General features: G+C 36.7%; 1 protein-coding gene across 4 annotated transcripts in view; it reads left to right on the top strand.

Annotated features, from left to right (window-relative positions):
* Window positions 1-226: 226 nt before the first annotated feature.
* The window catches only part of npr1b (natriuretic peptide receptor 1b), a 40,730-nt gene continuing 27,897 nt past the window's right edge, over window positions 227-13,059 (top strand). Inside the window, exons 1-3 of one of the 4 annotated variants that reach the window (XM_046848357.1) lie at window positions 227-677; window positions 843-1,089; window positions 4,454-5,259. In XM_046848357.1, coding sequence (XP_046704313.1) covers window positions 4,494-5,259 — 766 coding nt within the window. In that variant the 5' untranslated portion in view covers window positions 227-677; window positions 843-1,089; window positions 4,454-4,493. The remainder of the gene's footprint in view (window positions 678-842; window positions 1,090-4,453; window positions 5,260-13,059) is intronic. The other 3 variants (XM_046848358.1, XM_046848356.1, XM_046848359.1) reach the window with 3 other exon arrangements.

Here is a 13,059-nt window from a genome sequence, read left to right on the forward strand (position 1 = left end):
ACAACCACAATGAGAAAAAAAGTAGTCATTTTTTTTTACTGTATTGTTTAACTGATGTGAAAGATACAGAGCAGAAGCATTGAGAATGTTCATTTATCATTCTCTTTCACAACCTCTCCTTTTTCCTCTCCCTCCCTCTTGTGGAAAGAGAGAGAGGACATTAGAGGGAAAGATATGTGGACTTAGGTGAATACACACACACACACACACACACACACACACACACACACACACACACACACACACATACACACATTCCCACAGTCCTACAATATTACTCAGGCATCTCTTGCTCAGTCTGACACCGGGCTGCTGTTCAGTCAGGATAGCTTGCAACAGAGCCAAATTTTCACAGCATCACTACAGTATATGGACATATTGAAGAATTTGCCCCAGCTCTTTTCTGCAGGTGACGAAGAGATTTCAATGCTGCTACTTCAACTCTGGAGCTACAGGAGTTCTATCAGCACAAATTTTACATGGTCATAATGATTCATTGACTCTCTGGCTCACGTTATCTTGCATCGCGTGGATGTATGGATTTATCGTCTTGTGTGGATAATTTTGAAGCTTATTCTCACACTATTTGGAGGTGTTTGTTATTGTGTGAGTCAGCAGGTTGATTTACTACCGAAGGAACACACTCAGTTAATTCTGCTCCTCCTTTAAATCTACAGGTGAAACCTCATTTACTTGATTTTTCAGTCTCTTATGTGCCCACTAATTCTCTCTACAACTGTGTACACTTCTGAAATGTGGGACCACTCCCCCACTGTGATTCACTGATTCATCTGATCCTCTCTGTCTCTGTCTCTCTCTCTTTCTCTCTCTCTCTTCACCAGTTGTAATGACAGCAGCAGTGGAGAGCCATAACCAACCCAGCTGCTGCACAGAGCACACAATCTGACATGGAGATAACCTATGTTTTTTTTAGGTAATGTAGTTTTAAGAAATCAGCCCTTCTCTAAAAGGGTTTGCCTGGGCAGGAAACACACACACATTCATACAGCATTAGAGCAGTCTGAAAGTTAGTAAGAAGCTATAATGTGCTGTGTACACTGTCATCAGAGCTGCCCATGCGGGTAAGTGGTGAGTACAATATAATTGGATTGAACTGGCTGATGGATAAAATAGCTAAGATGGTGGAAACAGTGATAGGGAAGTGCTTTTGGATATACTTCTACACCATTACCGCTGAACATTTCCAAGTATAACTGCAGTATTTGCTGGTGTTTACATGTGTTTGATTAGTGATTACACATGCATGTTTTAGCTTTGGAAGATTTTTTTTTGTATCAGAAATGTTACTTTGACATTGTCTAAATTTACTTGTATGTTTACCTAGCAAATCTTTGATTATGAATTAATGAACATCTGCAAATTGAGATTAGTGAAGTATAAACATATGGAAATATTGCATATTATATATTATATTATATTATATTATATTATATTATATTATATTATATTATATTATATTATATTATAAATGCTTAGTTCTTCCCACTATATATTGTTAGCTATGGTAAATTAATTTTATAAATTTTATTGTTCCTGGTTTTTTATTTTATACTATTTTTTTTGTCTCATTAATCTGCTCTCAGTTCTCGATAATGACAAAGTGAAAACAGATGTCTAGAAATCTCTGTAAATATTTGTAAAGAAAAAACCCCTGAAATTTCACACATAAATATTCAGACACTTTGAAACACTTGAAATTTAGCTCGGCTGCCTCCCTTTTCATTTCCTTGTTGCTGAGATGTTTCTACACCTTGATTTAAGTGTACCTGTTTAAAAGTTTATTGATTGGACCTCTCTATATAAGGCCTCACAGATGACAATTCATATCAGAGCAAAAACCAAGCTGAGGTCAAAGGAACTGCCAGCAGAGATCAGGATTGTAGCAAGGCACAGATCTGGTGAAAGCTTCCATGTGGCCTTCTTAATTCTTAAATGGAGCACAACCAGGGCTCTTCCATGAGCTGGTCACCTGCCCAAAACTCAACACTGAAGCATAATGGTGGCAGCATCATGCTGTGGAGGTGTTTTACTGCAACAGGGACTGGGAAACTAGCCAGGGTTGAGGGAAAGCTGAATGGAGCAAAGTAACGAGATATCCTAAATCAAAACCTGTTTCACAGTGTTTATGACCTCAGACTGGGATGAAGGTTCACCTTTCTACATGACATCAACCCTAAGCACACAGCCAAGACAACACAGAAGCTTAGGGACAACTCTGTGAATGTCCTAGAGTGGCTCAGCCAGAGCCCTGAGTTGGACTCTATTGAACATCTCTGGAGAGACCTGAATGTGGCTGTACACAGAAGGTCCCTATTCTACTGAACCAATCTTAAGAGGATGCCAAAATATCGGCCAATCCTTGTTGCGTCATACTTAAAAAGAATCAAGGCTGTATTGGGTAAGGGTCTAAATACTTACAGTGGTGTGAAAAAGTGTTTGACCCCTTCCTGATTTCTTTTTTTTTTTTATGCATGTTTGTCACACTTTAATGTTTCAGATCATCAAACTAATTTAAATATTAGTAAAAGATAACACAAGTGAACACATGTTTTTAAATAAAGGTTTTTATTATATAAAGAAAAACAAAATCCAAAACTACATGGCCCTGTGTGGAAAAAGTGTTTGCCCCCTTGTTTGGTTTATCACACCTGAGTTGAATTCCTCTCACCACACCCAGGCCTGATTACTGCCACACCTGTTCAAAATCAAGAAATCTCTTAAATAGGACCTGCCTGACGAAGTGAAGTAGACCAAAAGATCCAGTGAAATTCAGAAACAAATGAGAAAGAAAGTAATTAAGATCTGTCAGTCTGGAAAAGGTTATAAAGCCATTTCTAAAGCGTTGGGAATCCAGCGAACCACAGTGAAAGCCATTATTCACAAATAGCCCCAACAACAACATCAAAAAAACTGCAGGCCTCACTTGACTCAGTTAAGATCCACCATAAGAGAGAGACTGGCCAAAAATGGTCTGCACGGCAGAGTTCCAAGACAAAAACCGCTGCTGAGAAAAAAGAACATAAAGGCTCGTCTTACTTTTGCCAATAAACATCTTGAAGATCCAAAGAATTTTGGAAAAAAAATACTCTGTGGACTGATGAGACAAAAGTTGAACTTTTTGAAAGGTGTGTGTCCCATTACATCTGGCATAAAAGTAACACCCCATTTTTAAAAAAAAGAACATCATACCAACAGTAAAATATGGTGGTGGTAGTGTGAAGGTCTGGGGCTGTTTTGCTGCTTCAGGACCTGGTAGACTTGCTGTAATAAATGGAACCATGAAGTCTGCGGTTACCAAAAGAATCCTGAAGGAGAATGTCCGGCCATCTGTTCATGACCTCAAGCTGAAGCGAACTTGGGTTCTGCAGCTGGACAATGATACAAAACACACCTGCAAGTCCACCTCTGAATGGCTAAAGAAAAAATGAAGACTGACCTGAATCCCATTGAGATGTTGTTGGCATGAAGTCGGTTCATGCTCGAAATCCCTCCAATGTGGCTGAATTACAACAATTCTTCATAGATGAACCAAAATTCCTCCACAGTACTGTAACAGACTCAATGCAAGTTATCGCAAACGCTTGATTGCAGTTGTTGCTGCTAAGGGCGGCCCAACCAGTTATTAGGTTTAGAGGCAAACACTTTTTCACACAGGGCCATGTAATTTAGGATTTTGTTTTTCCTCTATAATAAAAACTTTCATTTAAAAACTGCATGTTGTGTTCACTTGTGTTATCTTTCACTAAAATTTAAATTAGTTTGATGATCTGAAACATTAAAGTGTGACAAACATGCAAAAAAATAAGAAATCAGGAAGGGGGCAACATTTTTTCACACCACTGTATGTACAGTTTTTTAATAAAAGAAATTAGAGATTTTTAGAAATCTGTATTTACTTTGTCATTATGAGGTACTGAGTGTAGATTAATAGGAAAAAACATTGATTTGACCAAATGTAGTATCAGGCTGCAACCTAGCAAAATTTTAAAAAGTAAAATGTAAATTAATACTTTCTGAATGTATTGTACAGGTAATAAATGTCCAGTAATCAGGCTGGTCAGTCAAAGAGAAATCTACTAGGCTGATCACTTAAACGCATTGCACGTTGTTGAATTATATTTCCCCATTTCTTTTTATCCTTTTTTACTTTTGTTATTATTATTATTTACACATTTTGAATTCACAGTAAAGCAGTTGCATTTATTCGATCTATTCTTATGTAATGCTATTATCATTTCTTAGAATAATTGTAAGATGAGGATTGAGAACACTTTGTAAATTAAAGGAAAATCTAATTCTCAAATCAAATACTTTCACAATATTTTAAACATTTATACATTCAAGATGTAATGATTACCCCCTGTGCTGGCATAAAGATTTATGTGTGTGTGTGTGTGTGTGTGTGTGTGTGTGTATGTGTGTGTATGTGTAGTGTTGTGTTTCAGACTTTTAGGTGAGTGAAGTGTGGAGCCATGTGGCTGCTGTACTGGTTAGATGGTGGCAGACTGTTTGTAGCCCCACTGCTGCTGCTCCTGTTCTGCTGTCCTTCTGTTTCTATCCATCCCAGATCCCCTCATTCCCACGAGCCTCACAAACACACGCACAAACAGGAAAACATTACACTGGCTATTATTCTACCCAAGGACAATACCTCATACCCATGGGCCTGGCCACGTGTTGGGCCTGCCCTACTGCATGCAATAGCGCTCATCAATGCTGACTCTTCACTCCTGCCTGGGTACAAATTGTGCCACATTTTTAATAACAGTGAGAATGCTGATGGTGTTTGCTCTGATTTTGTTGCCCCACTAATGGCTGTGGATCTGAAGTTCACTCATGAGCCATGGGCTTTCATTGGTCCAGGCTGCAACTACCCAGCCTCTCCAGTTGGTCTCTTCACTACACACTGGGGTCTACCCATGATCACAGCAGGGGCACCAGCATTAGGCTTCCTTCTTCGGGCCGCAGTCTACACCTCCATTACTAACACAGGTCCTACACACAAAAAACTGGGTGAGTTTGTACTTCATGTATGTAGACACTTTGGTTGGGAGCAGCATGCCCTGTTGATGTTCGGAGACAGCAAAATGAGTGAGCGTGAGTGCTATTTTACCATCGAGGGTCTTTACATGGAGTTGCAAGATGTCAACATCACCACAGCAGAACTTGTGTTTGAGGAGGACAGCAGGCCCATCAATTACTCTGAGCACCTAAACAAGATAAAGGAAGAAGGTAGAGGTGAGTAGCTTTGTTTTGTCTTGTTCTTGTTCTTAATAGATGGAAACAATTTCAAGTGAATTGTCTGTAATGTACTAACCTAGTACCGAATCACAGTTTTTCCTACTAGTGATATATGATATTGTTCTTTATGTTTGTATACCTCAAATATTTTGCCAGTCAATCTAATGGCTTCTGTCAAATTTCTTTGGGAAAAATATTTGGTGTACGCCATTTACATAAATCTTTTAGTTCGTTGTCCATTCAATTTCTTTAGAACATTTCCCTCATAGTCTGTTATCTATAATTACTGACTTGCTTTGTATTTCCCAGACTGTAAACTACAAAACAGAGTTGATTGTTTTATAGTGAGATTTGGTATGGTCCCAGAACACAAAGTTAATATACGTCATAAACAAACTTTACCTCTGGAGAGAGAGAGGAAGAGAGATAGAGAGAGAGAGAGAGAGAGAGAGAGAGAGGGTGGGGCCTCCATGAATCATGCTGGATATCAACACCTTGAACTCTTTATGTTTCTCAAACCATTCTATAGAAATAATTGCACTGTGGCAGGGGACATAATCTGCTGAAAAGGTCACTGCCAATACAGAATACATTGCCATGTAGAGGTCTACTTAGTGCAACAATGTTGAAAATAGCTGTTCTTGCAAAAGTAATATTCAAATAAACTTCCAGCAGCACATTGTTCAGAGCATCACACTGCCTCCTTTTCAATTAGTGCATCCTGATGCTATGTTTTCTCCACAATACACACACCTGGCTGTCTACATGATGCAAAAGAAAATGTGATTCAACTGACCAGGACACCTTTTTCCATTACCCCGAGGTCCAGTTCTGATGTTCATGCGTCCATTTATTCAGTGGACTCTGACTCTGACCTGCCTGCAGAAACACATCCCCATACACAGCAGGCTATGATGCATTGTGTGTTTTGACAACGTTCTACCCTTGCCAGCATTAACTTTTTTCTACAATTTGTGCTGCAGTAGCTCTTCTTTGAGATTCGACCAGGTGGCCTTGAATTCGCTCCTCACCTGAATCAGTAATTTTTGGGATCCCATGATCCTGTGGCCAGTTTACTAATTGTCTTTTAGACTTTTACTAGGTGTTGTACTAACCACTGCATACCAGGAACACCCCCACAAACCTCCTATCTAGCCCTCCCAATTTGGTCAAAGTTGCTCAGATCCTCACAGCAGACCTTTTTTCTGTTTCAAACACATCAGCTGAATGTACTGTTCTCTTGCTGATGATGTTGTCTTTTAGACTTTGTCTTTTAGACTTTTACTAGGTGTTGTACTAACCACTGCATACCAGGAACACCCCCACAAACCTCCTATCTAGCCCTCCCAATTTGGTCAAAGTTGCTCAGATCCTCACAGCAGACCTTTTTTCTGTTTCAAACACATCAGCTGAACGTACTGTTCTCTTGCTGATGATGTTGACAAAATGAAGACTAATTGTAGCTTCTAGGGCAGTTTTAGTAAAGCTACTGCAAAAGGCTGAACATGAACATTTCACTCCTGTGCTGCTATGCTGTGATAGATTTATATCCAAAGAAGACGATTGAACTTTTTTGTAAGCTTTGGTTCGTTCTCTAAAGAATATAAAATTGTCCACTCAACCTTCATAATGAGAGGTCACCGTATAAGGAAGTGTAAAACATTGTATCTGATACATCGGCATTTCCTGTGAAAACAGACTTCGTCATTTGCCAACTTTATCCCACTTTTATGGCAAGCTACATCTTGGTGTAAAAGCAAAGCTCTGCATTATGTCATTCAGCTCCATTTTTAGACAGCGGTTTCTGAGTAATATATATAGTTTATATATATAAGTATATATGGTTTAGTGAAGGAGTCCCTTTAAAATTTACCACAGGTAAATCATAGACCTGCCATAATAAATCTTGATATTAATTAATGAAAATCAGGTTTCTCAATAACATATACAAGCAATGCAACAGAAATATAATGATGTGTTTGTTACACATCTGCATGCTCTTGCTTATGTGCTTGTGTTTACATATAGTTTATTCCCATGTCCTTTAACTAAGATATCTGGAAATGAATAAAGATTTGTATTGCAAAGTTGTATTGCTTTGGAGCACTAATGTGAAAATTAAAAAGGACATCTTAAAAAAAAAGCTGTGCTCACTTGGGGAGCTGTGACCTTTTCCCAGGTCTCAGCTTACTAGAAATACTTCTCAATACGGCAAAAGAAATGCATACTTTATTCACATCAGCAGGAGCGATGCCCTGCCTTTTTACTCCTAAATGTTCCATGTTTTTCTCTCAGTTCTGTATGGTATTCAGTCTGAAATCCATTGTGGATTTCCCTGTTATCCTTATGATTGTGTTTAGCACACACACACACACACACACACACACACACACACACACACACACACACACACACACACACACTGGAACCTATGAATTATTTTTGTAAATTATTCCTTTGTAAAGCAGCAAGGGATTTAACAAACTCCCCAACATTTTTTTACATTATATAAAGGTGTACTATGATTTATAAGAACCAATTTTTTTAAATACAATTCTCACTATGAATTGTCATAAGATTCCATTGGCAGACCCACAGCTAAACGTTATGAACTATACAAATGAGTCGAAATTTTTCTCATAAATTTGGGCTACTTTATGACACAAATTCTTTGACAAATTTGTGACATTTATTATCACAGATTTCTGACAAATTAAATTATTATGAAAAAAATGTGTATTATCATTAAATCTGCCATAATTTGTTCTTCATTTGTTGAATTGGTCAGGGTTTTTCAGACATGCTTGATGAATGATTTGTTCTTTTCCTGTGCTTCATTCTCATTCTGGTTGAGCTACAAATTTCCAGCTTTTTAGTGCATGAATTAGTAGTTTGTCTCCGGATGGATATGAATTTCTCTCTCTCTCAATTTTTTTATTCCAATAAGTAATTAAAAACTAAATAAATAAATAGTCCATAATTTCATGTGACAATATATTTTTTAAGTTTGTAATATGTGAATGAACAGTTTCCGAGTTTTATTTATATCAGATAGAGTGTAATCATTCTGGGAAACAATGGCCTGTCTGAAAGAGATGGTTCTAGAATCCAGAATATAATTTGTTTGTGAATATGAATGTCTGGACACTCCAATTATTTTCATATACACATAAATCTATGACAATCTATCACCTGATAAAGTTAATGATAAAGTATGCATGATTGTATCTAAATTATTACATTCACAAAAGGAATTACTTTATCCATAGCAACAAAAGTGAATCCTTTTGTCCACTTTTAGTTTTTAAATTAAATGCCTGTATAAAAATGTCAGCAGTGGTGAACAGTATTGAAGTAAATGTAATCCATTGCTGTGCTTTAAGAAGCTTGTTTGTGAATCTGTACTTTACTCTGTTTGAGCAGTATTTTCATTTGGGCAGACTGATACTTTAACTTCCTCACATTTCAAAGTCAAATATCTTACTTTTTACTAAACTACATTTTGAGAAATCAGTCGTTCCTTTTTATTTATAAATGGATCCAATTTTTATCATTATTATTAATTGTATAATTGTATTAATAGTGTAGCGAGTGAAGTTTTAAGTAATTGAGAATGTACCATTATTATTATTATTAACTAGTTAATTTTTATAGCCCTACTATATATATTAGGGCTGTCAAACACGAATTCATTTTACTGGCACAAATTTTATTAACGCTCAATTAATGCAGTGCACATTTCTGTTTTAAAGTGTAAATAAATAGATAAAAAGAGACAAAATTAAAACCTTCAACCCAACACACATTCATTCACGATGTCCTTCTATACTGAGATATAAAAAAAACCCACCGAATTTATAATTTTTTTTATCAATAAACATTTGTTTTACTGATGTGCCAACTCTCAAATCAAGCACCAAAATCCGCCATGGTGCACACATCTGGCAATTAATACCATCCGTGTGAAAACATAGCAAAAGTTTTGTTTGGTGTCCTGAAGATTAATGTAATTCAAATCACCATAATTACTTTAAAACATTTACAAGTATATTTTGTCTTAATGCTCAATGATTATTATTGGGTTTCACTAATAATAAAAAAATACATTTGCATAAAGCATCTATATTTGACCATGCCCATATTTATAAAAGTATAAAAAATTTGAAAAGTATTCATTTAAGGTACATTTAGAACAGATAAAAGGTGCAATTTAGCTGCGATTGATTATGAGTTCAATTGTTACTGGGCCGCACAGAAAGAATACATAACTTACATTATTTCCATTTTATTTATTATCTGATTCTCAACGATGTTTTATTTTGGAAAATTACCGAATTCTCTCCACCACATCTGTCTATGGCTCAATCTTGATGCATGTCAAGATGCTTGCCTTGGTCATGTCTTACCTCCATCCGCTACTTTCTTAAAGGGGCTCCGGCCGCTAACACATAATAAATTACCGCTAAATTGTGATGTTGTTGCATTGTTACGAGGACGCTACTAACGAAGTTGCATACACAGTGGATTCACGTTTATTATTATATTAAGAAAATACCAGTTTTTATGCCTTATCATTTTATTTTGTCGTATCTATCCACTACACCTTAAAGGCCGGTTCATGAAAATATTGTCTGACATTAAACCGGTCTGTGGAGCAAAAAAGGTTGGTGACCACTGGCCTAGACTATAAGAGATCCGTAACACCCTAAAGTGCAGTGGCCAGAGTCATACAGAGGTTTTTTAAGATGGGTTCCACTCGGAACAGACCTCTTAAGGGTCGATTTTGAGTCCTTGAGCTTTTCGTCAGGTTCATAGGCTGGCTTACTTTTACTTTTACTGTAGTAATATCTACTTATTTACTTACAATTATTTAAAAAAATAATTAAAAAAATTTAATTTTATTATACTAAAAAATAATAATCCTCTCAGAAGGTCTGATGTTCTCATTTCTCCTGTCTTTGTTTTAAATAGCACACAGAATACACTAATTGACAGACCCTGCTGCTGTGGTCCCAATTTAGGCCTGTTTTTAGCAGAGCTCCTTTCATCCGGGTTGCTAATAGCCAAGAATCATCAGGAGCTTTAACATCAATACATCTTATGCGCACATGCACTGTTGATGAGAATGCATCATGCTTCTAAGATTTAAGCTTGCTTTGTTTCAGAACACTTTATTCTCACTCAGTTGTGCGCTGCTGCAGCAGGGGTGTTTTTTTGTTCCACAGATTTGCATCCATCCAAAAAGGCTTCCATTCCAACTTATTCTACGTGTGTTCTTTCCATAAGCTTTTACAGATTTCTTTTGCCAATTTATAACTTTGTGTACATAATCTGCTGGTAAAGGTTAAATAAGTCTTGGGATAAACCATAGTTTTTAAATAATGATATATATCAATATTATTTATAATCTGTGAAAGCTCATTAAATCTTGAATGGATCTACCAGTTAGCATTCCAGATAGCATTCTAGACTGTCACAAAAAACCCTCAGACTTTAAAAATGTCTTAATGTGGTCTTCTTGGAAATTATGCCACTGCAGATGCCACACTCTGTGTATAGTTTCATTCCCTGACATCACCATGGTTTCCAGACAGAGGAGCACCCATGCTGAACTAAACTGTCCACAGCACTGAGCTAAGCGTTCCACTGAGCTCAACTTGCATGTGTCCAATCCATCTGGCTTTAGTTAAAGATTAAGCTGGACTGAAATCCATGTAGACAGAAAGGTGAACAACATACGTTGCTCTAATTACACAGAGATAGAATGGAGGAGGGAATGGATGTGCATGAATAGCCATGCACATTGCACATATATGTCTTTGCTAGAGATGGAATGTGCTGATGAGAGTAGATCTGCTGAAGAACTGCCTGTACTCTTCAAAACAGCTGGTGAAACAGTTACTTCCCTCATATATCATGATCGAAATTGCTCCATCCTGTCTGTGCTTAAATACACAAATTGTTCAGGCAGGACCACTCTCTTATGGTCCACTGGTCAGTACCAGCAAATCTTTCAGTCATGCCAGAGATTCACTCTTCTACTATTTCATGGATCAGTTGAGCCAGGTTCAGGGGAATCCCCTTTAAGCTCATTTGGTTTGAGCGGAAGATTTCCAGCATTTTAGTTTTATGTTGGGCTCTGTGTAAATTTTTTTTTAATTCTAAACACAGATGTAGGAGCATGTAATTAAACCATACATTTGCAATGATTATTAGCTTATTTTACTATATACTAAGTTTTGTTGGTTTCACCTTGAGTTTACACTAGCGAGTAACAAAAATAAACAGCTGATTGACGAGTTCTAATTCTTTTGAAAGCGACAAATGACAAGTGATTTGAAATGCAAAGTAGGTATGATACAACAAATTGTCTGGCTCTAGTAAGTTTCTTGATTTACCACTACAGACCCTAATACCCCTTCTCTCACAACTTTACTACCAACCTAAATGTACATTTAAGACAGACAATTACTGTATCATACCTAATTTGACTGATATTTTACTAAGCAGCAGTAACATATGTGCATAATATTACAGAATAGTGTTTTGACAATGGCCATGTCAGAATCCAAATTAACAGCACAGTGCCAAAAGTGACAGCACCACGATACATTACACAACACACACCAGCAAGCAAATGATTTGCTAATGTGAGTGTGAACACAGGATCAGATACTGGCATTATCATGCTGCACATTCAGACAAATTATTTAAACAAATTTAATGACAAGTTTCAACATGAACAACGGATCATCCTGTGGGTAAAGCCATGCCATGTTACTGATTAATGGTATGTAAATGAGCAATTCAAAGCATTGTCAGCTCAATTGGCACCGAGTTTGACTTGTTTTAAAGAAATTAAATGTCCAAAATTCATTTGCCTAGATTTAAAGCAAAAAATGCTTAGTACTGGTTCTAGGGTTAGGTTATGTGAGTCGAAGCATTATCAGCAGCTGTATTTAGTGGCTGTGTAATTTGAGATTTTTATTGCAGCAGTGTATTTGATACAGCCATTTCTGCATCATGTTTGCAAATCTAACACTGGAATACAATGAGGAAATGTTTTTTTCACTTTACAATAAATATAAAAAATTTGCTGGATGCATGAGTTTTCACTACAGTAAGATAAAATCACAATGACAAATCCTAGCAACTGGCTGCAGGACTGTATGTTCTGATTATGTGTTGATAGCGTATTCCTTCTCTGTTCTTGTCTATCTACTGCTAACACATGTCCTAATTTATCTTTTTTATTGTTCACCTTATGGTTAGAGCTTTAAAAATTACACAGCTTTGCACATTACTCGCTGTGTGTGCATTTTAGTTTGTTTTGTAAGAGCTTTAGTACTCTAATGGACTCTTAGTTTCCAGGAAATCTTTGATAGATGACTGCATTTAGAGGAAATAGGTTGAACTTGCCCCTAGCTCACATTACTTTACTATTACATATTGCTTTTAATTAGGTATAAAATGGACATTATGTATTTCTTATCAATCTGTTCCAGAACAATAACGCCAACTGTCAAGTGTTTTGTGTGTGTGTGTGTGTGTGTGTGTGTGTGTGTGTGTGTGTGTGTGTGTGTGTGTGTGTGTGTGTGTGTGTGTGTGTGTGTTGTCCACTACATTTGAAGTCATCCAGGGATCTCTTTAAGTAAAAAAATAAAGAGAATAAAAATTCCAGAGATCCTATCAGTGTATGTTTGTTTTATAAACACAATCCAGTTATAAAATAAAAATAACAGTATGAGATGCATGTGTTCCACTCCTAACCATTTTTAAACATGATTTATTAGGTTA

Source organism: Silurus meridionalis, chromosome 4 (assembly GCF_014805685.1).
Source record: "Silurus meridionalis isolate SWU-2019-XX chromosome 4, ASM1480568v1, whole genome shotgun sequence".
Lineage (NCBI taxonomy): Eukaryota > Metazoa > Chordata > Actinopteri > Siluriformes > Siluridae > Silurus > Silurus meridionalis.